Source organism: Acartia tonsa, chromosome 9 (genome assembly GCF_053477335.1).
Source record: "Acartia tonsa isolate MP-2025a chromosome 9, ASM5347733v1, whole genome shotgun sequence".
In the NCBI taxonomy this organism is placed as follows: Eukaryota; Metazoa; Arthropoda; class Copepoda; order Calanoida; family Acartiidae; genus Acartia; species Acartia tonsa.
Genome location: NC_137268.1, coordinates 13,560,088 through 13,586,850, shown reverse-complemented (window position 1 = coordinate 13,586,850; position 26,763 = coordinate 13,560,088). Strand labels below are relative to the sequence as shown.

General features: G+C 38.5%; 1 protein-coding gene across 2 annotated transcripts; it reads right to left on the bottom strand.

Annotated features, from left to right (window-relative positions):
* Positions 1–26,129, bottom strand: LOC145327726 (uncharacterized). Of its 2 annotated transcripts, XM_080171282.1 has the most exons (9): positions 26,048–26,129; positions 25,505–25,555; positions 24,861–24,942; positions 21,089–21,145; positions 4,876–4,905; positions 4,192–4,223; positions 3,016–3,069; positions 747–853; positions 1–282 (listed from the first exon to the last, which is right to left on the bottom strand). In XM_080171282.1, the coding sequence occupies exons 1-9, from the start codon at positions 26,096–26,098 to the stop codon at positions 171–173; spliced, it is 576 nt and encodes a 191-aa protein (XP_080027408.1). In that variant the 5' UTR covers positions 26,099–26,129; the 3' UTR covers positions 1–170. The 2 variants fall into 2 exon arrangements, with proteins under 2 accessions (XP_080027408.1, XP_080027407.1); XM_080171281.1 differs by lacking the exon at positions 4,192–4,223 and having other exon boundaries at positions 4,844–4,905.
* Positions 26,130–26,763: the final 634 nt, after the last annotated feature.

The following is a 26,763-nucleotide window of genomic DNA, read 5'->3' as shown; positions in this document are numbered from 1 at the left end:
TATTCTTCAAACCTCAGTGTGCAATAATAGAGAAAACATGTTGTAATGGGTATTTACAAAAAAGGTAGTAAAAACGGTTACATTTGAATGGTCGAAAAGTTGGAGGCAAAATAGTTTCCTTGAAAAATTAAATATCCCCTTGCTGACTTCACTTGTACTTGATTATTTGATTAATAGACAGAATAAGTGCATCTGAATCCTTGATCTGGGGCCAAACCGGTTTCTGACTTGAAAACAACCGCCATCTTGTTACACGTGGAAATATGGTGGACTGGTCCCGTCCTAAAGCATAGTAACTATTAGTGATATTGAAAATCGGAGTCTGACTTTAAAACAACCGCCATTTTTTGCTATCTTATTTTGAGGTTTTTTATTCTACATACAATAAACAGAGGATTCAATACTTTTTTGTGTAAATTTTTTTTTTGTTTTTGACTATTTGATACATTTGACTTAATAGCTTTGCTACTTCGTAGACTATCTGGCTTCTTTCATAACGAAACATCTCTTGTAGCAAAAACTATCTTACATGGCTTGTATAGACCAACAAAGACAGATTATATAATAAATTTAAATGTTCCAGCAGCTAGAAATCAGTTATTAATGTTTTAACCAAAATTGCTTTCATTTGTTCAGACATTTTTCTCAAAGATTATATAATAACTACTGTTTGCATTGTTCATTTGTAATTTTTGTCGCATTGTAGCTCTATAAGAATCCTGTTTCTGCAGTACTATTTAACTTACATGGCAGTTGTAGGTCCACAGTAGACAGAGGATTCAATAAACTTCCAAGTTGGAGTAACTATCAGGATATCAGACCAGGTTGGGATGCGTCCATCTTCAGATTTTTTCTAAAACATAAACAACTGTTGCGCAAATATTGATCGAATATTCCATTTCATAGGCTTTGTTAAAGCAGAAGAGGACAACAGTCATAATCCTTATTTATAAGTAACATGATGCTTGTCTGTCTGTATACATGTAGATTAAGATCTCCAAAACCACTGGACCGATAAGGTTTTCCTTTAGAGTGGTGCTTTCTACAGGACATGGGAAGGTTTATAGTTATTTTGAGAAAATAAAAAATTAGATAAATAAACTGAATACTAAGGCCAAGTACAAAAGTATTGAAGCAGAAGTAAAAAATAAAAGACTAAAGTGGTTAGGACATGTGCACAGAATAGAACAAAACAGGATTCAAAAGAGGGAATTAAGATTGGACTACTCAGACTCTGGACTTCATAGTAAAAAAAAGACATCCCTTCTGATTAATGAATTAAGAGGGCTTTTTAATGCGATTTATTCAATTTCACGGATAAAAAAAACCTCTAATTTATATGTATTAGTAAACAGCAAATGTGAGGGATGCTTGACAAACAGACAGTCTAACATATACACAAGACAAAAATTTAAAAATTGAATAAATCCAGTAAATATTCACATAAACAGCATAATCAATTTCAAATCAACACAAAATATCCAAATCTTTAGAAATCTTTTTTTTCCAGTATTAAAATGTAATATGTTTAATAATACTTAATTGAAGGAAAAGTTTGGACACTACGACTATGTACAAAGTTATATTTAAAGTTTATAGTTTAAGAGTAAGTGATGCTGTTTATAAAATTTTGGGGACCAGTGTAATTTAATGTTCAATGTCCCCAAGTGACTCTTTGAATATAAATAAAGCAGCAGTGAAAATTATAGAGGCTAGTCTCAAATTCAACAATTTCAATCATTTCAATTTCATCACACACTAACAGACAACCAACTGACCAACAAATTAAACTTGTAGAGTTGCTTTATCACAAAAAATATTGAATAATTTGAAATTATTTTGCCTCCTTAATTCTAAAATAATGACTGAATAGGAAAATAATGATAGACTTGATCTAAACGACTTCACGGCAGCTTTGCAATATTAGAGTATATTACACATAGAGTGATGAAACTTGGGTTATTAGGCGGTTTGGACCATCTATACTACACTGAACTAAATAAACAAATACGTCAAAAAGTCATCTAGATTATAAATATTGGTCAATAATATACCAACAAAATTATCATCCTACAAATTTTACTAAAAACTGGATTTGAATATGAATAAAAATTTTATTTACAGATCAATCTTTAACTCTTAGTCTAATGTCCTAATTTTAGAACAAATTTTGTGTAAACATGAATAGATACATTGAATTATTCTTGATTAGAGAGGCCTTACTCATTAAATATCAATTGCTGCCTTAACAGGCCAAAATATCTTTCTATCTCATAAAATATATAAAATATCAAGACAAAATAAAATTACAAATTTAAATCAGGAAGTTTAAAATAATCTTATTGTAGAAATTGTGACAACAGTTATAAATGTTTTTTTTTGGAGAAATCATTTTATTAATACGGGCTAAATAAAGATCCTTACGAAACAGGAAGGTAAAAAAGGTGGGGGGTGGGGGGGTCAAACGAATTTTGAGAAAGATATTTATAGAATATGGTATATTTGTAGATTTGAATTTAATAATATGTAACTACTAACTGTGTTTATTCATTGTTTTATAATGTTTTCAACGCCTTTTTATCATGGAAAGAGAACTATATTATAAACAAGGATGACAACATTCATATAAGAGGAGTATAGAGTGTAAGCAGAAAATTAATTGATATGTTTAGACAAAATTATATGTAAGTTTGTTGCAAAACTGATTTCTAAGTTCTGTTTAATAACATACTTACAATTTAAGACTTCGCTTAACTTAAAATTAAAACCTTGTTGTCCTAGGAATCATTGTTCAAAAAATCAAATTAATAGAAAAATTATACCATACAAAAAAATGTTGTCAAAAAAGTTAAAAAAAACCAGTTTGTTTAAAATGGACATATGAACTTTCAAGTAACGAGTATAGAGTTGCCACGCTTTCCAAATCATACCTAATTGTTTCATGAATCATCATCGATGTTTAAAGGGACAATTTTTTAATATGCCTTAATGTAAAATAATTTAAAATTTACTCACCACACATCTTGGGAGCTTGATCTTTGGACAAAACAGTGAGATCTCTGCATTCTCCTATAACAAAAAAATCGTTTCTTTTTGGATGCTCCCCTCACTGACTAACTGAATGATTGACTCCTTCCAACAGAAAAGTTATATACCGCTATTAGAGTGTTTTCGAGTCAAAGCTATTAGAGAAGATTTCTCTCTCTCTCTCTCTCTCTCTCTCTCTCTCTCTCCATAAATATAATATATGATATTTATTCTAAAAATTTGATTGTATACATTCTATAGTTAAAAAAAGACATCTATACAATTACATCTATAAAAGTTATCGGTCTTTTACCAAATAATTTCTTTGCCTAAAATCAGACAAGTTTTCTTTTTCCTAAATATTACCAATCTATTATTATACCTAGGTATGTATGTATTTTGGGAGATTCTGATATTCCTAAATAAACTGTGTATACCTGGGTATGTAAGAGCCAGAGACAATGTGCACCTTCCCCTGTGCTGGGATATTCTAATATTCCATAGTAAACTGTGTATACCTGGGTATGAAGAGTCAGAGACAATGTGCACCTTCCCCTGTGTTTGGGAATATTAATATTCCTAAATAAACTGTGTTTACCTGGGTATGTAAGAGCCAGAGACAATGTGCACCTTCCCCTGTGCTGGGATATTCTAATATTCCATAGTAAACTGTGTATACCTGGGTATGAAGAGTCAGAGACAATGTGCACCTTCCCCTGTGTTTGGGAATATTAATATTCCTAAATAAACTGTGTTTACCTGGATATGTAAGAGCCAGAGACAATGTGCACTTTCCCCTGTGCTGGGATATTCTAATATTCCATAATAAACTGTGTATACCTGAGTATGTAAGAGCCAGAGACAATGTGCACCTTCCCCTGTGCTGGGATACTCTAATATTCCATAATAAACTGTGTATACCTGAGTATGTAAGAGCCAGAGACAATGTGCACTTTCCCCTGTGCTGGGATATTCTAATATTCCATAATAAACTGTGTATACCTGAGTATGTAAGAGCCAGAGACAATGTGTACCTTCCTCTGTGTTGAGATATTCTAATATTTCATAATTAACTGTGTATACCTGGGTATGTAAGAGCCAGAGACAATGTGCACCTTCCCCTGTGCTGGGATATTCTAATATTCCATAATAAACTGTGTATACCTGGGTATGTAAGAGCCAGAGACAATGTGCACCTTCCCCTGTGCTGGGATACTCTAATATTCCTAAATAAACTGTGTATACCTGGGTATGTAAGAAACAGAGACAATGTGCACCTTCCTCTGTGCTGGGATATTCTAATATTCCTAAATAAACTGTGTATACCTGGGTATGTAAGAGCCAGAGACAATGTGCACCTTCCTCTGTGCTGGGATATTCTAATATTCCTAAATAAACTGTGTATACCTGGGTATGTAAGAAACAGAGACAATGTGCACCTTCCTCTGTGCTGGGATATTCTAATATTCCTAAATAAACTGTGTATACCTGGGTATGTAAGAAACAGAGACAATGTGCACCTTCCCATGTGTTGGGATATTCTAATATTCCATAATAAACTGTGTATACCTGGGTATGTTTATGTTTATGTTTTTTAATGTGCACCTTCCCATGTGTTGGGATATTCTATTATTCCAAAATTAACTGTGTATACCTGGGTATGTAAGAAACAGAGACAATGTGCACCTTCCCCTGTGTTGGGATATTCTAATATTCCATAATAAACTGTGTATACCTGGATATGTAAGAGCCAGAGACAATGTGCACCTTCCCCTGTGCTTGGATATTCTAATATTCCTAAATAAACTGTGTATACCTGGGTATGTAAGAGCCAAAGACAATGTGCACCTTCCCCTGTGCTCGGCGATTCCAATATTCCTAAAATAGAAAATATTGATTTTATTATCAATGGTGATATTGAAGAAAATATTCCAAAAAGTCACTTTAAATCTTAGTGTCCTAACCATGCGGGGCTAGCCAGTACTCAATAGATTCTGTGCTCAACAAGGAACTTTGAGAGAAAGCACCAAAATACGAAATATTTGCAACAAATTACAGCCTCCATTTTCACTAAACAAATTCGAAGGTTAAAAGCTCCTCTAGGCTAAGATAAAGCCACTATTTAATACATCTAGCAATATCACAAAATAGGTAGAGAGGGGACATTAAGCTGTTAATTAATTATAGTCCCCAAAGTGTTATAACAATGTTTTCTTGTTAGTTGGCTCAAAAATGTTGGGGACTTTTATTGAATTTTGATTGGTTGGTGTAATAAGTTAAGTGTCCAAACGTTTTAACCACTAATTGAAATTTACAGAAGGGGTAATTTGTATCATCATTGGAGATTAAAATTAATTTTCAGGACATTGTTTTATCCATGCATACAAATGGTCAAGTATTGAAGTTGATAGTTTTGCCATGGAACACGCGGATTTAAATTTTTACAGACACAAACAAACAAAATTTTATGTAAACTTTTATATCTCCGCATAATCTTCTTGTCATAACTTTTTGTGAGTTAACAAGAACAAATATGTCTATTAGAAGCTAAGCGATGTTGTGGAGCTGACGGTTTGTTTAGCAGCTTAGCAAAAATAGGTGGATCCAGGCAAAATTTTATCAATTCCTCTACATAGCTTCTCTAAACAATACAACTTTTTTTACTGGCGGTATTTCAAATGATATCTCCTTCAGACAGAAAAATCTCTAAACGTTAGATAACAGAAGAAAAATTTTGGGATCTACTGCAGTTCACGGTAAAATATTGCTGGTAAGCAATATTTCCAAAAATCTATGAATTTTAAAGGCTGCTAGCTGCCAAACGGCTGAACGTACAGATTATAACCGCACACCATTTTAAGCGGCATAAGAAGGCCTACAAATAATCTGGAATAGCCAAGATCCAATTATGCACAGGGAAAGCTTCACTGAATAAAAAACGCGTGAAATAGGTCTTTTTCGCGCATTTCTCTGCACTGCGAGATAATTATGAATTATTGATTTTTGGCTATTCCAGATTATTTGTAGGCCTTCTTATGCCGCTTAAAACAGTGTGCGGGCATGATCTGTACGTTCAGCCGTTTGGCAGCTAGCAGCCTTTAAAATTCATAGATTTTTGGAAATATTGCTTACCAGCAATATTTTACCGTGAACTGCAGTAGATCCAAATTTTGGAATGTAAATTAAAGTAGTAGTTAGTACCAACATTTTTTTACCTCCTTTATCTTACTAGTTGGTTTAAAAACTTCGGGTACTTTAAATTAATTGTGGTTGGTTTGCTCTAAACTAATAGTGTCCAAACTTTTAACAAATAATTTTAATTTAAAAAAGGGGCAATTGTGTTGATCATCATTGGTTAAGTATTTCAATTTATTGTCCATTGTCTTATCCCCAAGATCTCTGCAATCAACCACCTTTATTTTTATCCAGATAAAATTTCATCAACAGTAGGGCGGCTGAATAACCTATTCATAGACTTACAGAGAGGCTTCGCAACAACAAAAACTTGACAGTACACATTTTCAAGAACAAAGGGCAGAATAGAAATGCGACCTAAGATGGCAAAGATATGGTTTATTGATACAATTTTTATATTATGTCATTGCCTATTTTTCATCTTTCAAGTTTCATACAAGCCATAAAAATATCAAAGAATAGAAGGGGGCATGAGCTATATGTAAATCTGCCCATAGGGCGTGGACCCTGTCCCGATTTTCTATTGGGTCTTTAAAAACAGCTAATAGCGTCGGAAATTTAGCACAACCGAGTTCTTACAAAAGAACAAAAAGCAATTTGCTAGCAGACGGAAAGGGTCTCCAACTATTGAGCAGGTAACTATCTGGATTATACATATATAATAATACATTTATTATACAAATGACTTGGATGTCTGTCTTAACCAATACATTAAAGATTGTCTAAGCCAATTGCATTCCTCTTTTCAAGGAAGTCTCATATTTTTTTGTGAGAGGGGGGTATCCTTTTTGTAAAAAAAATTCTTCTTCCAAGAAAACTAAACCCAAAAGCAAAAGAAATATAGTTAACATAACCTTTTTACAGGCATATTGTTTCATTTATTTTTCTATTAACCAATAGAATTATGAGTCTTATACATACATTTGCTAAAATCCTTGGTATTTGAATATAATGCCTAATCAAATATTGCAAAAAAATATCCTATTTATACTTACTTTTCAGGAAATCAGGCAGAGGGGGGGGGGGGGAGACAATAGTTTTTTTTTGCACAGATTTGCAAAATTTGATGCATAAAAATGTAGACATGATATGTACATTGTACATGCTACGTTTGTTGATGTTGTTTATTCATATATTCTGTACATTTTATAGGACTTTATTGTTTGCTGGAGTCAGTTTAACTACAGCAGGATTGGTACAACAATAGAGATGTAAATATTTTAGCAGGTACAGGAGAAGGAGTGTGGTGTATTATTTTACCCACCTAAAAATAAAAATCTTGTGCGTCTATCCCTGTGAATCATTACCTTTATCAGTATGGCTTTGAAACCGGTATTAACCGCTGGATTAGAACTGGTTCTCAGCCATACTGAAAAACCATGTATTGCATCGTATTAAATATTAAAATACCAAACATAAAATTAACACCTGTTTTGTTAGTTAGGGCCTTCGGTCTCTCGGGGTTAATAATACTGATTTTAATCTGACTATTTTCCACGGAAAGCTGTCTATAATACAATGCCGTAATTAGGTAAGAATTCGTTTTGTTTTCATGGCCTTTTCTTATATCATTGCTTATACAATTGTCTAAAAATCAGGACAAGCAGAAAATAGATGGAAACAAGGATAACAAAATCCATAGTAGTAAAGCCCCTAAGAACAGCCAAGCACAAAAAAACACACAGAAAGAAGGACACCCGTTTTTTTAAAGTATAGATATTTCATGGTCAAATAAATATTCAAACAAATTTGATATATTTCAGAACTGTACAGATAGACTAACACACAAAGTGACATATTGTACAGACTTCAGCATTACGATAGATTGACGGACCAAGTAAATTATCTTTTGGAAGCTCATTGGTATAGAGAATCTTTACCAAGAAATTCAGCCATCTAACTTAAATATCAGCCTAGTAAATGACTTTTCCCGCTAAACTTAGTTGACATAAAGACGGACAAACTGACATTTCAACTCAAAGAGTAGCTTTGCTAATATAAAAATACATGTTACATTTAAACTTTAAAAAAAATCTTATATTACCCCAAAATTATTGATAATTTACGCGTGGCAGATTTTGTTCGTATGACTGTCATTAAAGATACAGTTTCTCAGAGGTAATACTCAAATTAAAACTGAATTTACCTTATATTATTGTTCTTTTTTAGATAATAATTTCTCATTTCTATTTACAAGTCTTCCTACAGATCAAACGATTCTTGGTATTCAATATTTTATCAAACCTATTAACATATTTTTTTCTTAAATAACATATTTATGTTAAACCTAAAATAGATATGGAAAAAGATATGCAATAATATTTATATATTTTTACCTAAAAAGGTAGAAAAATGTGATATATGATAAAATTATTTTTAACAAGAATGGTCATTTTCATAATTTTTTCCTATTATAGAAAGTAGTAAACTTTTGTGGTCTGAAACCTAAGAATTCTGGTTAACTGATTGAGTTCTCTATTTTATGTATGCTTCACATAGCTGGTTTTAGGCTATTATATTGATAGATATATGTTTTCAAATGGTTTAAAGCTATTTTTCTCTCTTCCCTATTCTTCAAATAAGGAGCCACTAGATGCAAGTGGCACAACTATTAGTTGTAACAAAAAGTGCTTGTCTTTCTTTTTTACCATAGCAATGGGTTGATGGCAGGCGAATAAATGTCTGATTTTGTACAGTAAACATATTCTGTATTTTTTTTCTAAATAGTTTTTTTTTTCAAAAGTAATTCTGAAAAGGTTTGTTTAATAAAATGTATATTACATACTAATTTTAATCCTTTTTAATATACTAGCGGCTACGCCCCTAGAGGCCTCTAGTGGCACTTTAAATGTTTTTGTTTGTTAAAGTCTACGATAATTCTTTATGTTACGGATACTTCTTAATGTTACGTTGAAGTCTTCCAGATTTAAAGAAAATTTTCAATTTTTTTGTCATTTCTTTTGGGAGGGTAGTAGTACCCTCCCCCAAAATAGTTAAAAACCTTCCCAGGACATATGAGAATCTACCCTGTTAAAGAGAACCCGATCGGTTCAGCGGTTAGCGAGATCCTTCGGTACAGACACACAGACAGACACACAGACAGACAAACATCCTGTTACTTTAGTATAAGGATAAGTAGTAGGACTTTTTGCCATAAGCTTAAGATCTCAATAACTACTGAACCGATTAGGTCCTCTGTTTACGTAAGCTTCACAAAGGTCCTGTGATGGTTTAAAGATAATTTTCTAGCCCTTCTTTGTCCCTTCGAATACAGAGCCATTAGATGCTAGGGGCGTAGCTGCTACTTTGTAAGTAAGCTAGATGGAAATGAAAAAGGACATTCTTAAAGTCACTAAGTTTAGAGTATATCCGCTGAAGAAAGGACAAAACAATCTTATTCTGATCAAAAATTCATAGATATCTCTTTCTCTATTTTTTTGTCAGTCGTCTGTATAATGTAATCGTTTGCAAAACTTACAATATTGGCGACGGAAAATTACCAACTTACTTTATTCAATTGTTGCTATACTGACAATCTAAAATAACTATATATCTTTTAAAGAAAGTTCTTATTCTTACATTAAATTGAAATTTCGGGGGGATACCACCCAAAAACTCTTAGGAAAAACCATTAAAAAAGCAGTTTAGGAAAAAAAAAAAAAAAACTAATTATATATATAAACATTATATTTTCTCCCCTTTCAATTTAGTTTTAATATGAAAAAGAGTGTTCTTTCCTCTATTAGCAGTAATATAAAGATATCCAGTTTTTTTTTTTACATGTTTAATCATGTATTTGGCGATGACTATATCAAAAATGCTTACTAAACAGACCTTTTTAAAAAATATTTTCATAAATTTACCATGAAAACTGATCACTTAGATTTGTAAAGAAACTGTTTCAGTGGAAAAGTGAATGTTTTGAAAGCAATTTTTACATAGTTATAGCAAAATATATGAATAAACAGAGTTCATTGATATTCATAATTAAAGATAGATTTTTTGCGTGTTGCTTTGGATCCCTTAACCGGCGTAATTACAAAAACTACAATTTTGACGGTAGTACAATTGTCGGATACCAAATGGTATATGACCATTTGAATATCTTAATTTTGAATCCATTGTATTAAGACTTTCAGCTGGAAAAAATTCCACTTATTCAATTCTTTTAATATAAATGGATACATTATTTAAAATTTAATTCTAAAATGAAACCGAGATAACATGCCTAACTTAAAGCGTAACACTAAGTATTTAATTAATTTAAGTTCAAGATCAAAAACTTTTAAATGATATAATATTATTCTTAAAACCACAAATAGATACAGTATAGATTTACTCAAGGATCTAAAGATATAAGACAATGGCCTTTAAATTGATGTTCATCGTCATTGATGGAATACAAAATTACCCCTTCTATTTATTACAATTAGTGGTTGAAATGTTTGGACATTTAACTCAATGAAACAACCAATCAAAATTCAATAAAAGTCCCTAAAGTTGTAAAGCCAACGAATGTAAAGAAACGTTATTATAAAACTTTGGGGACAAGGGTAATAAATAGCCTCATCCTTCCTGTGATTTACTGCACGCGCTGTAGTTTGGAGGGAGGGTTGGACAAATAGAGCCTAAATATAGAATAGCCAAACAGTGTCAAAGGAAAATAACTTTCCAGTATAGCTTCGTAACTGGATTAGAACCAGTAAAAATCATGTTTTTCAGACCTCTCTAATTCCCCCCAAAATATTATTATATATTTAATCGCTTGTTTGTTTATAACCCCTTATTCTTGGCCATGAATCTTTATTGATAATGTTACTGATCTTGCATACAAGAAACAAACAAACAATACATCCTTTTTTTAATAAATTCATTATCCAAAAAAAGTAAATAATTCTGTAGAATTGTATTGGTACACAAACATGTGCGCTATTTGTTATAAATATTATTATCTAACCTAAATAATAGAGGGGGCAGGGATTAAATAAATGTATGTCCACGGGTAGGGGACTCTGTGCCGACTTTCAATTCGGTCTGTGAATATCAGCCAATAGCGTCGGAAATATTAACTGAGCCAAGTCACTACAAAACAGCAGAAATTATTCTCTAGCAGACGAAAAAGATCTTCAACACTAGAACCAGCTAGTTGTCTGGGTTATACATCTACTTATTTTCACCTTATTTTCACGATTTTTGCTGGCTTATTGTCAGAAAATGACTTAAAAATATATTTGTTTTGCTTTAAACTTTAAAAGTGTGTAAATTTAAATTTTAAGATGAAGGAAGTTTTCTTTTTATTTTAATAAAATCTTTAAAATTATATGTGTTGTAGAACTTTTAACATTAATTTAGGTTTGCATAATTAATTAGTTAAGTCCACCTCCAAATTTATAGAAATAGGTATATATGTGGTAAGCCGAACGTTTCAGCTCACGGGTTGCGAGTTCGAGTCCAACGAGCCTAAGCCTTGAATTATTCTACCAAAAACAAACTAGCAGGATTTAGTCATACAGAAATTATATATTTAACTGAATAATATTTACAATGAATGTTTACTATATATATACAACAGATTATAACAATGGTTAGGTTTGAAGGGGGTGTGGGACACAAGGGCTTAGCCCACGGCGGTAGACAGGCTGCGGGGGCAGCTGTGGTAAAAGGGGAGGCAGCGCCTCCCGGTTGTATAATTGCGTGAGGGGCGCGTGATAGCTGCGTGTTTGAGCCCCTCCCCACATTTAGGCAGGCCAGTTTGACCGCTGGATAGCGGGGTCACCGTCGGTCATGAGGTAAATGGTGATATAATGGGATTAGTGCAGAGGGCTTGTTATGATAAGTCACTGCGTAGCAATTCTGTAAACTGCCCGTCCGTCTGGTTGCCGTATTACCACAACCTCCCCTTCAAGGGTTGCGGGGCTCTCGAGCCACCAGGCCTTGAACCTGGGGATACGGCAACCTATGTCTGCGCAGGACAGCCTCTTCCTGGGGCACAGCTCGGTGGAGGACAGCTCTGGCTATACAGGCTCCGCGGGACACTCGCTGCTCTGTCTGGCTGTGGTTGGATATCAGCATTGTCAACTCCCGGTTGGCCTCCAGCCGTGGGTTAGCGACGGCCAAGCCCCGTCGTTGGAAATTTTGCCTTGTCTGCAGAACTAACTCTGTCTCGGCGGGTAGCTGGACACGGAGGCCTAGGCTAACTCTGGAGGCTCCCAAGGGGGGAATAACGATGGATGAAGGCGCATAAAATTCCATGGGGGCGCCTGCCTGGTCCAGGTTACTTGGCCTCCTAGCTCCCACTCGGATGGGGACGGCTGTCATCAACACGGGGCACATTGCTTCAGCTTCGTCCTCTGGGGCCGCCTCTTCCATCGCAGTGGCCGCCTCTCCTCCTACAGGCTCGCTGCTGGCCGGCAGGTTCTCCATGTCAGTATCAGGATTCCAGATGGCATCTCTAGGTGGCTCTGGAGCTGGCGGCGGCGGCGGTGGTTCGTTGGGTTGATGCTGCAGGTTCTCTTCTACCGGGTCACGATCCTGGCCGCTAGGCTGTGGGGCGGCGGCGGCTGGCTGGTACACTGGGAACTGTCCTGGGTCACTAGCTGGCGGCGTCGCAGCTCCGGCAGGCAGCTCGGTGGCATCCTCGTCGCCATCCAGGTTGCCTTGAATGTCTGTTGGAATCTGATGGGCAGTTACATCTCCAGTGTATTTGCGCAGTCGGCCTACATGCGCGGTGACTTCCGAGATCCTAGCTGTTGGAGAGGCAGGTTTGATGACATAATGGACGTCTGTGGCTTGTCGCACTATTTTCCAAGGGCCAGTCCATCTCTTGGTAATCTTGGCTGCCTTCCCTGGCACCAGGCGGGGGGCCAGATACCAGACCAGGTCTCCAACCTCGTACTTGGCCGTGCCTTCGTAGGCGGCCGCGCTCCTCCGGATGGTTCCCTCCTCTCGCTGCTGGATGGCGTTGTACACGGCATGGTAGCGTTGCAGGAGAGCTTGGACGTTGGCTGGAACCGAGGCATACTCTGTGTCTGGCAGCCGGAGCACCATGTCCACCGGAAGTTTGGCCTCTCTCCCAAAGTAGGCCAGGAACGGGGTCACGCCCGTGGATCTGCAGGCCTTGGTGTTGTAGGCGAAGGCAATGGCAGGCAAGTGTGGCTCCCAGTTGTTGTCGTCTCTGTCTAGGAACAGACGCATGCCTGTGTTGAGCGTCCGATGGAACCTCTCCACTCGGTTGGACTGCGGGTTGTAGGGCGGTGGATGTGTCAGGCCAATCTCAAGCTTGGAGGCCAGTTCCTTGAGTACCTGGCCGGTAAACTCCATCCCATTGTCGGAGTGGATCTTCAGGGGACATCCGAACGTGGCCAGATGGCGGTGCAGAAGGGCTTCAGCCACCGTGAGAGTGCGCTTGTTGGGGATGGCGTAGAGGCTGACAAACCGGCTGAACCCATCCTGACAGGTGAGGATATAGCGGTTTCCCGTTGGGGTCTCTGGCAGCGGCCCCACCAGGTCAATAAACAGGACTTGCTGTGGATACCCCTGGCGGGAGGGCACATGTATCCCTAACTTCAACCTTTCCTTGGTGACCTTCTGTACACACTCAGGGCAAGTCTGAACCATCAGGCGGACGTCACGGGACAGGTTGGGCCACCAGAAATGCATGGCGACGCGGGCAATAGTAGCGTCCATTCCAAAGTGCCTGGCCATGGGGGTCCCATGGGCTAAGAAGAACGCGTCCTGCTGGAGGGCCGAAGGCAGCAGGTATCTTGTTCTTTCTCCTGTCAGGGTCTGGTCAGTGGTGGTGAGGCAGCCGTGCTCGTCAAGTCCCAGGGCTGCGAAGCGGCTGGCGTACTGCTGCTCGTCTCGTTCCTTGCCGCGCAGCTCAGCCTTAGTTGGGGCTTTGCCATCGGCCACCCACTGGCGGACACGGAGCAGGAGCGGGTCCTGTGTCTGTGCTTCTAACACTCTAGCCGGATCCAGTCGTGCGGCAGAGGGCCGGCCAGCTGCGGACTCCCCTAGCTGGCAGAGGGTGTGAATGTACTCAGCTTGCTCTGCTAATTCTTCAGCGGTAGCTGTCGGCATGTTGTCGTCCTCCCGGCGGCTGAGGGCGTCGGCGTTGGTGTTCTGGGTGCCAGGACGGTGGCAGACAGTGAAATCTAGGGCCGCTAGCTCCTCCTGCCAGCGAGCCACCATCCCTGTGGATGTGTTCAGCGACTTCATTTGTAGCAAGGCTGAGGAATCAGTGTTGATCTGGAAGCTGCGGTAGGACAAGATGCCGTGAAATTTCCGAATTCCATACATAATGGCGGCCATCTCTCCCTTCCAGGACGGGTAGCGAGTCTCGGGGTCGGTTGTCTTGCGCCCCACGTCGGCAATCAGCCTCTCCTTGCCGTCCTGGTATTGACTAAGGATGGCAGAGATGGCGCGGCTGCTGAAGTCTGTGGTGAGCTGGAACACTGCCGGCAAGTCAAACCTAGGCGGCGCTCGGATGGGGGCTTGGCGGAACTTGTCCTTGAGCTGTAGCAGCTGGGCTTCCATCTCAGGCGTCCAGGCCAGTGTCTTGGCCGTTTTCTGCCGATTCATCTCGTAGGTGAGGTCGGCATACTCTGGGATGAACAGGCGGTAGTATCCAAAGAACCCCAGGAGTGCCAGCAAATCCTTGGGGGTGCTGGGGGCCGGCCAGTCCAGGATACGGTCAATATAATCCTCTTGCATGGCTATCCCCTCACGGCTGAGGGTGTGGCCCAGATAATCCACCTTGGCTCGAAACAGCTTGGTCTTGGCTGGCTTGAGGCGGATTCCTCCCCTGCGGTGGGCTTCCAAGACTTCCCGGAGCCTAGCCAGGTGGGCCCAGGTATCCTGGTGGAAGGTCAGGACGTCATCAAGATATGACTGGAGGTTGGCCGTGCCTAATGGGTTTAGGACCCCTGCAATAAATCTGGAGTAGACAGATGGTGCCGTAGCAAGGCCAAAGGGCATCCTTTTCCATTGGTACAAGCCCCTGGGGGTGGTGAAGGCGGTGCAAGGCCGGCTGTCCTCGGACACACAGATGGTGTAGTACGCGGCCACCGCGTCTAAGGCACTGTAGACGCGGTGTCCTCCCGCTCGTTCTACCAGCTGCTGGATCCTGGGCAAAGGGTAGCTATCCAGTTCCAGGCACTTGTTGAGGGCTCTGTAGTCGACGGCCCAGCGGGTGCTCCCGTCCTTCTTCTTGATGGGCACCAGGGGGCTACTCCAGGCGGAGTCTGAAGGCTCTATGACTCCCTGTTGTAGCCAGGTGTCCAGTTGCTTCTCCAGCTCAGCCTCCTGCCGCGGGTTCAGATCCCTAAATCTCTGGCGGATCGGCTGGGTCCCTGGTTTGAGGCGCAGCTGCAACTCTACTACGTCAGTGCAGCCGGGGGTAGAGTTGGAGAAGACGTCCCTGTACTCTGATAACAGGGTCCAGACCTCCTTCTTGAGCAGGGGGTCCTTGCGCAGGAACTCATTCTCCTCCATCTCAAGGGCCTCCCACAGCTCCTGCATATCTGGGGGCTCAACAGGCTCTTGGAACGAATGGATACGAGGGGGAGGCTTGTCAGAAACCTCCAAAATGTCAGGCTTGACCAGCTCCCCAGCCACGGGGAGGCCAGCGTCCAGCAGGAGGGGCGTCTCCCCTTCATTTACCACCAGCACTCGAAACACGCTGGCCTGTGGGCATACAGGCCCTCTGGGATGACAAGATCCTCCCCAAACCTCTGTTCTGGGGCAACTAGTTGGATGGCATCCTTAGTACGGTGCCCCACTAATTCAACAGGGACAGCCATGACGCCGCGGCCAGGCAAGACCACCCGCTTGGCCGTACGGAGTTGGGGTTGTTGGCCATCAGTTGGAGTGACAGCGCTTAGCCTGTACGTGGCTGGCGCGGGGTCAGCTTCGGCTCCGGGACCCACCGGCCGCGACTTGACGGGCTCGGCCTCGGGAGGGGCTGACGTGTCGGAGCCAGGCGTGGCTCCGAGGGCGTCCGGCCACGATTTGACGGGCTCGGCGCTGGGAGAGGCCGGGGCGCTGGGACCAGCCTGGGCTCCGTGGGCGTCCGGCCGCGACTTGACGGGCTAGGCGCTAGGAGAGGCTGGGGCAGCGGAGCCATGCGTGGCTCCGGAGGCGGCCGGCCACGACTTGATGGGCACGGCGCCGGGAGAGGCTGATTCCTGGGAGTTGAGCGTGGCTCCGGGTGCATCAGACCGCGACTTGACGGGTCTGGACTCGGACTCGGCCGGCTGAATGGCTGAGGTTCCCAGGTAGAGGGGGCCAGGTGGACACGGCTGGCCGTTGATGAAGGTGTCGGCGGAGAAGATCGGCTCTGGAGGGCTGGCAATCTCAGGAAACGTCGTTGGCAGGTTCTCCAGCGGCACCTTGGGCACTGGGGGCAACCCCATGGCTAGCAGGTTGGTCCCCCTATGGGCGTTTAGCGCAGTATCCACCCAGTGCGTGCCTTTCTCAACCACACGCGGCTGCTCTGGCAGTGGGCCTGGCAGAGAGGCCCCTCGTAACTCAACTCTCTCTCGGCTGTCTCCCGGTCGATGGGGACACCACGGAGTGGGATGAACTCCCCACGCACCCACAAGCAGGGGGGTTGCATGTCGAAACAGAGCCTAGTTCCGAACTCCTTGAGAAAATACCCTCCTAGGTTCAGAGGGTGTGAGAGATTCCGTACCACAGTCACGTGGTACAGATGGAGTATAAGGGTGTGTGAAACTGCCATATATAATTCTTTTAACTTTCCTATTACCTGGAGGGGCTGGCCTTCCTCGTTAGCAGTCAGGATTTGGGTGTTGTCTGGAACCAACATGCGTTGCACGCCCATTGCGTGCATGAGGTGTTCAGAAATTACAGCAGACCCTGGTACACGGTTGCCAGAATCGACCATGGCATCAACCTGTACGTGCTGGGCAGGGTCAGGAGTGGGAAACCTCACCCTGATATGGCAGGGGAAGTGGAGATCCTGCCCTTGAGACAAGGGGGCCTCCCGTTCGGCTGGGGTTGGCAGAAACTTCGGTGGTGGCCGAACCGCAGCTATGGTAGTATCGCTTACCATGGTGGCTTAGACTGTAGCTTCGAATCACTAGAGCTTATCAATTATCACTGGGTCAACAATTTTATATTTCTTTTTATCACTTGGTTGACATTTATACACACTTATGTGTTGTTATCACTAGGAGCTCTAGGTGTGATTCTGGAAGCACTGGCAGCAGGGAATGTCCGTCCTGCAAGGTTCAGAGGGATGGCGGCGGCAGGGAATGTCCCGTCCTGCAGCGCCGCTGGTTCGAATCCCGAAAGATGGCGGCAGGGAATGGCCAGTCCTGCAGCGCCTCGGGTTCGAATCCTGGGAGACAGCGGCAGGGAATGTCCCGTCCTGCCGTGCCTGTGGCTCAAATTCTGCTATCCGTCGCAGTGGTAGGCCTTACTTGTGTGCTGAAGCTTCGCAGCCACACATTGCCTTCTCAGGGAGACCAGCACCTAGCTGTCCGTCTCGTAGGTTTGGCCTGGGTGTCCTGGGGCTTGTCCCAGCTACACTTGCCAATTTAGACTCAGTTTTGTAGCCGTTTGAGCTAAATTATCCGATTACCGTGGCTGCGCACCTAGCGCTACTCCTACACGGTACGGAAAAAGCGCCGTAACTGGCGCTTCTAGCAGGCTAAATCTGCTTGCCGTAGGCCAAAGGCCCACACATTGCGTTCAAAATGATGGAAATTCGACCTAAAAAGGCCGTCTCACGGGTCAGTTGGCTTCTCAGTTGGCGGCTGACTGTCCCCTTACTTGCCAAAGGGTCCAATCAGAGTTAGAATAGGCTACTTTCTGTAAGGCTCGATTGAAACACGCTGACACCAAGATGTGGTAAGCCGAACGTTTCAGCTCACGGGTTGCGAGTTCGAGTCCAACAAGCCTTAGCCTTGAATTATTCTACCAAAAACAAACTAGCAGGATTTAGTCATACAGAAATTATATATTTAACTGAATAATATTTACAATGAATGTTTACTATATATATACAACAGATTATAACAATGGTTAGGTTTGAAGGGGGTGTGGGACACAAGGGCTTAGCCCACGGCGGTAGACAGGCTGCGGGGGCAGCTGTGGTAAAAGGGGAGGCAGCGCCTCCCGGTTGTATAATTGCGTGAGGGGCGCGTGATAGCTGCGTGTTCGTGCCCCTCCCCATATTTCGGCAGGCCAGTTTGACCGCTGGATAGCGGGGTCACCGTCGGTCATGAGGTAAATGGTGATATAATGGGATTAGTGCAGAGGGCTTGTTATGATAAGTCACTGCGTAGCAATTCTGTAAACTGCCCGTCCGTCTGGTTGCCGTATTACCACATATATGTATTATACATACTTTTCAAAAACTATTTCTTCTAATAAATTTACTGAAGTTGTCTGAAAAAGATATAATGATTATAGTAAGGTTTTTTCAAGATTTCAACAACTACTAAACGATGAAGTTCTCCATTTTAAGGAAGCTTCACATAGGTCGAGGTATGATTTTAGGCTTCTTTATTTCTAGATTTCAGTCTTAAGATATTTTGATCTTATCTACCCCTTCAAATACGTAGCCCCTAGGTGAAGGGACGCATCCGCTAGTTTGTTATATAATCTTCTTAAATTTTTCTTTAGATAATAAACATTAAAGAAATGCGTCTTAGAAGATTTTGATTGCAATTTTGATATTCTTAAAGTGTCTCGTCTTACACTCTTAAAAAATGTATTACAAAATCATTGTATAGTTTTTTTTAAGGGCAAAGATACTCTGAAGAAAAGCAGCAGCAGACTTGATATCCTTATATAAAAGTAACAGGATGTCTAGTGTTCTGTCTGTGCCGAAGGATTTCTCTAACAGTTGAACCGATATTGTTCTCCTTTACAAACAATGTAGCATCTTATAGGGCCTGGAAAGTTTGCCCGCTAGTCAAATATTCCACCCGAAATGTCAGACAATTAAATTATCCATGAATAGTTTACCGTTAAAATTCCATAAATACAGCGTTTTTTGGTTCATATAACGTGCGAAAAAAAGCTGCCATTTTTTAAGGAACCTTCATATATAATGAACAGAATTACAAGAAAAAAACCTTATAAAAAGATACGAAAAAACTTGAATTTAAACGTATTTGTCCTTGTACGTATGGTTATTTAATCAAATGTTGTCAATTCTAACCACAAGGTCAGTTTTTACTTTTTAGACCTTTTTTTTCATTTTTAAGTTGTCTGTTTCTATTGCTTAAAGTCTGTGAAGTCGGTGATAAGTATTCTAAAAAAACAATTATGAAAACCTTAACAACTAGCGAATTACAAAATTAGACTATTACTCTCAGGGGAATGAAAAACCGTACCAATTAGCCATAAGTGCAAGGCCCCCAACTAATCATAAGTTGGTTGAGCTCTCTGGTCGCAATTTCATTCCTTACTCGTCATGGGGTAATGGCGCAATGGGTAGGGTGTTGGCCTGGTAATCTAAGGGTTCCCGGTTCAAGCCCTGCTACGTGCAAAATTAACTCTGATGAATTGAGCCATACTGATGAGCCCTAAAAGGGCGAAACACTGTGTCTTTGGATATTATACAAAGTAGTAAGGCTTAAATTGTCTGTAGCTTAGGATTTCTTAAACTACTGAACTGATTGAGTTCTTCACTTTAGGTAAGCTTAAAATAGATCCCAGGATGGCTTAGAGCTATTTTTTTTAGATTTAAGTCTTCGGATGGTTTCATTATAATTTTTTACTCCTTATGTAGCTTTTCATAGGCCTAGACAAGGTTTAGAATAATTATACTTCAGAAGCACTATCTCTGTTCCAAAAATGTTATGAAAGACTTATAATATTTAAAGGAAAATTCCAAGGAAAAAGATATTAAATCAGATTGTTAAAACAATATTATCCTTATCCTGTATATTTTACATTAGAATTTTTTTTGCCAAAGTTTAAACAATGTATCCTTTTTATTTGCTGGTTAATTTAGTCAATAAAATACTGTATATAAATCTAATGCTTAAAACCCAATAATAGCCTATGTATTTCTTAACATTGATTTTTTGATCAAAACGTTTTTGATCGACACTTTTTAAAAATCACGAGATATTTTTAAATAACAATTATCTTATCATAGGTCTATTTGTATAGTAAATATGTATACCTATTTTTACTTTTTCCAGGTTTTCTTTGTATTGTTTTAGAGTTTTTAACGGTAAATAATGGTGCTAAGGCGGTTAAATCAATTATAATCTTCCTAAATTTCTATGAAACAAGGATGACAACATCCATAAAAGCGAAGCACTTAACTAGACAAACGGACATTAACACTTGTATAGTGTCTGAACTGAATAATCAGAATATAAAAGTAAAAGAGTCGAAGCAAAATTGTAAACTACTACAGGAATCACCATGCAAAGTTTGAAATCGATAGGACAATTCTAGCATGCCTAAATTAACGAATAAAAGCTATCTGTTTCGGACGGACGTACGGACGGACAGACACTAATTATAGAAAAGCTTCGCGTTTAAAACCAACTTTGCTATTGAGTGTGTCTTGATATATCTTATAGTTACCGAGATTGGAAGTGGAGGGGGGGGGGGGGGGCGTTTAAATAATGATGTTATAATTATAACTAATATTTAGAATAGAGAGAATGTCTTTGCCCAGACAAAGGTGGAACAGGTGGAAGGGTTAGTTGTCTGTTGTGTGTTGCTTAATATCCCCGGGTGACACAGAAAATAAACATTGCACTGAAGTCCTTAGACGATCACTTGAAGTAAACAGACTAATTTGACCTCACGAGGTAGGTAACAGACAGGTAGCCATATGAAAAAAAGACAGACAGACAGACAAATTTATGCTAACCTGAGGCTCCGACAGGTAGATTGGCCAAGCATTGTCCACATCCTAGAGACCTCTCATCTAAAATAATAATGGTTATATAAACTAGGATTACAACAGCCATAACATTTAGTAATATCAAGTAAAGCATTACATAATAAGTAACAAAATGCCTGTCTTTACCGAAGTATCTCGCTAACCGGTGAACCGAAATGGTTATCCTCTACAATTTAGCTTCTTATAGGTTCTGAAGTTTTAAAATTGTTTTGATGGTAGGCACCAACACCCTCTGAGGAGAAATCGCCTTCTTCTTTTAAAATCGAAAATGAGGAGAGGTCGACTCCCCCCATCACTCCCGTATCAAATGCCCCAAGAGGGCTCTAGAGGCATATAGTGTATATCTACGGTGTCCCTAAATACAAGAGGCGCAGCCGATATATTATTGGTAATATTATGAATATGACCTTTGGCCCGTATGATTTTGAGTGTCAATAATCAACATAATTGCTACACTACCTCTATACAATATACATCTTTATATGTTCATGCGAAAACGTAAAAAATGGAAAATTGGAATCGGTTGTAAACAATCATATAATCACAGACCATTATCATGAATAATTGTGTATTTATATTACTAGAGACTACGCCCGTAGAAGCCTAGAGTTAGGGGAGGAGGGCTATATGTACTGTAGACCCTCCATGTTTTAGAGATATTTTTTCTAGTGGTGATTTTTGTGTGAAGGAGGTGGCGGTACCTTCCCATAAATAGTTATCAACTTTCCGTGACCTAGGGGAAGCTTCATACATATAGGAATCCAATTATTTTATGTGAAGATGTGACGATATTAGGATCGTTTTATGGTTTATTTTTTAACATGATATGAGTTAAAAATATTCTTAAAGAAGGTGTATCAACTATTTTTTTTATAGCTAGCCGGTTCTTTTAGTAAGTAGTAGATGTAAAATTTTTCATAGAATTCAGATATGCAATCGGTTTTTTTGTAGACCTCTTATTTTTTAAGTAATTTAAGTTTTAAAAAAAAAAAATTAAGTCGATTTTAAGGTACTAAAATGCAACAAAAAAAAGAAAGAAAATGGTCATTATGAACAAAAATAGTAAGATCTTTAATTTGACACCTTACTTTTTCAATTCTGTCAGGTAATTATTGAAAAAATCGATTTTTTTAAACCCACGAGAATAAAAACTTTGAACTTAATTTTATTATTTCACAAATAAAAAAATATGGGTTCATATATACCATTAGAATCAGAAAAATATTACAAATCCATTGTAAGCAAAATTGAAAAAAAAAGTTTACAATATAGTATATAAACTACAATAAAAGGAATTATATGAAAATATCATATTATGTTGTACAGGCAACGTCTTAATTCTTCAATTGAGTATAAAAATGGGAAGGGGGTAAAGAGGGGGTAAAGAGGGGGTAAAGAGGGGGTAAAAAAGGGAAGACAATAGTGTTGTCTGAACAAAAAAAATAATTGGCCATTTCTGTAATTTTTTAATTTTTTAATTTTTTTCAATTTTGCTTACAATGGATTCGTAATATTTTTCTGATTCTAATGGTATATATGAACCCATGTTTTTTATGTCTGTTTGAGAAAATATTTAGGTCTAAAGTTTTTATTATACCGAGGTTAAAAAAATTGATTTTTTCAATAATTACTCAACAGAATTTTAAAAGTAAGGTGTCAAATTAAAGATCTTACTATTTTTGTTCTTACTGACCATTTTCTTCTTTTATTTTGTTGCGTTTTAGTACCTTAAAACCGACTTAATTATTTTTTTTAAAAACTTAAATTACTTAAAAAATAAGAGGTCTACAAAAAAACCGATTGCATATTTGAATTCTATGAAAAATTTTACATCTACTACTTACTAAAAGAACCGGCTAGCTATAAAAAAAAAAGTTGATACAACTTCTTTGCAACAATGCAAGGCTATGTATCGATCTCTGAACTCCCTATAATTTTACACCATTCAAAATTCATACTTATAAATTCAGTTTCCCATTAGTTTCAAAGAAAAGTAATTTTTGAAGAGGTCATTTCTTTATAATGGTGATTTATCTTTGAAGGGGGAAGTTAAACTCCATCAAAATTCTATAAACCTTCCCAGAACCTAAAAGAAGCAACATTGTTAAGGAAAACCATATCGGTTCAGTGGTTACTTTTATATAATGATTTTAAAACAACAATTCTATCTTTCTCTATTATCTCTTATCTACTTTTCACACCATTAAACTGTAAGTTTACAAGAAGGGGTTTAAACTGGATAGAACAATTATTTCATCAGGTGGGAAATTGTAGATATTATACTTTCACCGTATGCCAAAACATCATTTCAACTCTGAAAAAGTCATTATCGACTAGGGTGTAAATTAGCATCTATACATACCACCAGGAATCTAGAGGGATAAGACAATGGACGATAAATTCATATAATGAAGTTACGGAATTAAACCCGCTATAGATTAATCAATTGATTGAAAAGTAATATCAATAATTAAATTAGCATTAAACTTAGGGATCTTAAGGGATAAGACAATGGATGATACATTGATATACATATAATAAACAAAATTACACCATCTGTAGATTCATTAATTGGTTGAAAAGTTTGGACACTACTAGTTTAAACCAACCAATCAACAAAGTTTTTAGCCAACAAATAAGAAAACGTGATTATAAAACTTTAGGAACCATCGAGATGTAGAGTGTAATGTCCCGTCTTTTGTGGTAATAATTTGAACAGTATATTATAATGGAATTCTAGATTTTGTGTGCTTTATTACTAAACTAGCGGCTACGCCCCTAGAGGCCTCTAGGGGCAGTTGAGGAGAGAGTCAAATTTAATAATTCAATTTCTTATTTTAGATTTTATTAAAAGAAAAAGTAAAAAAAAATTTGGGGGGGGCGAAATTTTTTTTTTTTTTTTTTTGGGGGGGGGGGGGGTGCGGTGCCCCCCCCCCTTATTTTTATTTTTATTTAAATTTTTATTTTTTTAAATTTTTTTCGGGGGGGGGGGATTTTCCATTTTTTGGGGGGGTGGGGGTGTCCCACCCCCCCAAGAAAATAGTTATAAACCTTCCCGGGACCTCTGAGAAGCTACCCTGTTAAGGAGAACCCGATCGGTTCAGCAATTAGCGAGATCCTTTGGTACAAACATACAAACACACAAACACACATACACACATACACACAAACACACAAACATCCTGTTACTTTATTATAAGGATTATATGTTTGTTTTTCTCTTCTTCTAACCGTCAATAAAAAAAATGTAATGATAATCTTAATAAGTAAAGCTACACTTTATATTAGTCTTATAAAGAATACTTAACTCTATGTAAAAAAAAACATATTTACTAATAATATTAATATTAATAACATATTTATTAATTAAACATATTTTTCTTGTTTTAATTATCATTGAAACGGACATCACGCTGACGTAAATATCAGGCAATAAGCCGCTATTCCTTGTTTCTCATTTGTTTTCTGATTTTTACTGTATGTATTTTATTTTAGATGGTTAATGGTATAGGGAATCATCAGCCAAAAGTCCAGTCGTCTATCTTAAACAACGGATAAGGACTTACATACAGACGGATAGACAAAATGAATTATGGAGTAGCTTCGCTTTTAAAATTACATTGAAATAAAAAAATATTATCAAAATTGCTCATCAGATATTAAGTTATTGGACAGTCTTTTTATGTGACAATCACTTAAATTATAGAGTAGCTATGCATCTAACATCTAAAATACTTACATAACGACTGGGAGTTGTTTTGAAGGCTATGCAGGATAACATTTGAAGTATAGGTGTCTATTCCATTGAAAGCAACTCGGTCCTAAATAGTACATCATAAGGAACGACCGCTTAACCAATATGATAATCCTTTATCGTGTAGCTTCTCATAGGTCCTAAAAGGTTTATAATTATTTTTGGGTAGAGTACCTTCCAAGAGAAACCACGCGTACAAGAAAATTCAACCCCTCCAACCAATTTTCTTTTATCTTTTTCTTTTTGAAACTAAAAATGAAAGTGAGGGAGGTACGACTACCCTTCTCCCTCCTCTTGAAAGCCTCTAGGGGCGTAGCCGCTAGAGAAAGATAAATTATTGAATGAATAAATTTAACTCTTATGAAAATATGAATTACTGAAGAAAAAGTTCTGAAACTGCAGGTTTTACCATCCAATAAATACTTTATTAAAGGTTTTTTAGTCAACGAATGAGAAAACGTATTTATGAAAACAGCATAAAGTATCCAACCACCCTCAATAATTCAATACTTTATATTATTCCGTTGAAATCACTTCAAATTGTAAGTTGGGTGTCAATAACACCCCCCCCCCCATTCCTTCTCCAGTGCCCCTCCAATGGGCTCAACTGCTAATAGGAAGTAAATTACCTGCTGTTGAAAAATTCTTGAAAATAACTCCGCTTTTGGAGTAACCATTCCCTAGAACAAACAAAAGTAACTGTGAGTGGACAAAGTGTCTCAAAAATCAGCCATATGACGTCATAAAAATGAGGGTTTATCCCTTTCTTTTTTAAGGGGTTTTCTTTCTCATTTTTATAATGTCACATGGCTGATTTTGAGACACTTTGTCCAGTCACAAATATCTTCTTATTTTATTAGTTTACATTAATATTCACTTGAAAGTTTAAAATATTAGTTAAGCTTGTTATTATTAGCGGCTGCGGCCCTAGTATGTAAAAGCTCTGCATTATAAGGGGTAAGAGGTAGACAGAAAGATAGCTTAAAGCCATCTCAAGGCTTAAACCTTCCTCGACCTATGAGAAAGAAGATCCATATCAGTTTAGCGGGTAGCAAGATTCTCCACTACACACAAATACACAGACAAACATCCTGTTACTTTTATATTAGGATTGAGTTACGACATGTGGACAAAATCTATAGTTATAGAGAAGCTGCACTCAAAACAATCACCTCTGATAAGCCTAATACTGCCAAAATAAAGATGAAACACAAAATTTTCATTATAAATAAATTCAAATCAACAGTCGAAGGTAACACATTAAACTACTTAGAAATACTAACTTTATACTTAGAATTCATTAGGAAGCTTTAGAATGAATCGATTTGAATTTTAGATTTTAAAAAATTTAACAAAATAATTTAATCTTTTTTTTGATATGTCGATGTTCTTGATGTATCTGGAACTTAACTAGATATATTTGTGGATTTTAAATAACCCTTATATAAAAGGAACATGATATCTGTCTGTGTGTGTAGCTTAAGATCATGCTGCTTGACCAGTATTATTCTTCTTATAAGTTTAAAAAGTACCCAAACTTACCTTTCTTTCCTCAAAAAGCCTGTAGTGGATCAAAAAGTACTCAGTTCTCATATTTCTTATTCTCCATAGTTGGTCGAATTGTGGTTTATTCTGGGAGGTTTTTTATCTACGTAGGTTTATGGTAATCTCAAAAAAAATATTTTATCTTTTGCTTTTCAAAATCAATCATTAATTAAAGTAAAGTATTCATAAAAATCTTTTATTACAACTTGTAATTACAGTATTAAATTGTAATATAAAATATTAAAATCAAATTAAAATTTTTCAGCTGGTGGAAATGAAAATTAAAAAATCGACTCATTCTACTCTTTTAAATACAAATTTGGGCTACTAATATATTTAATTC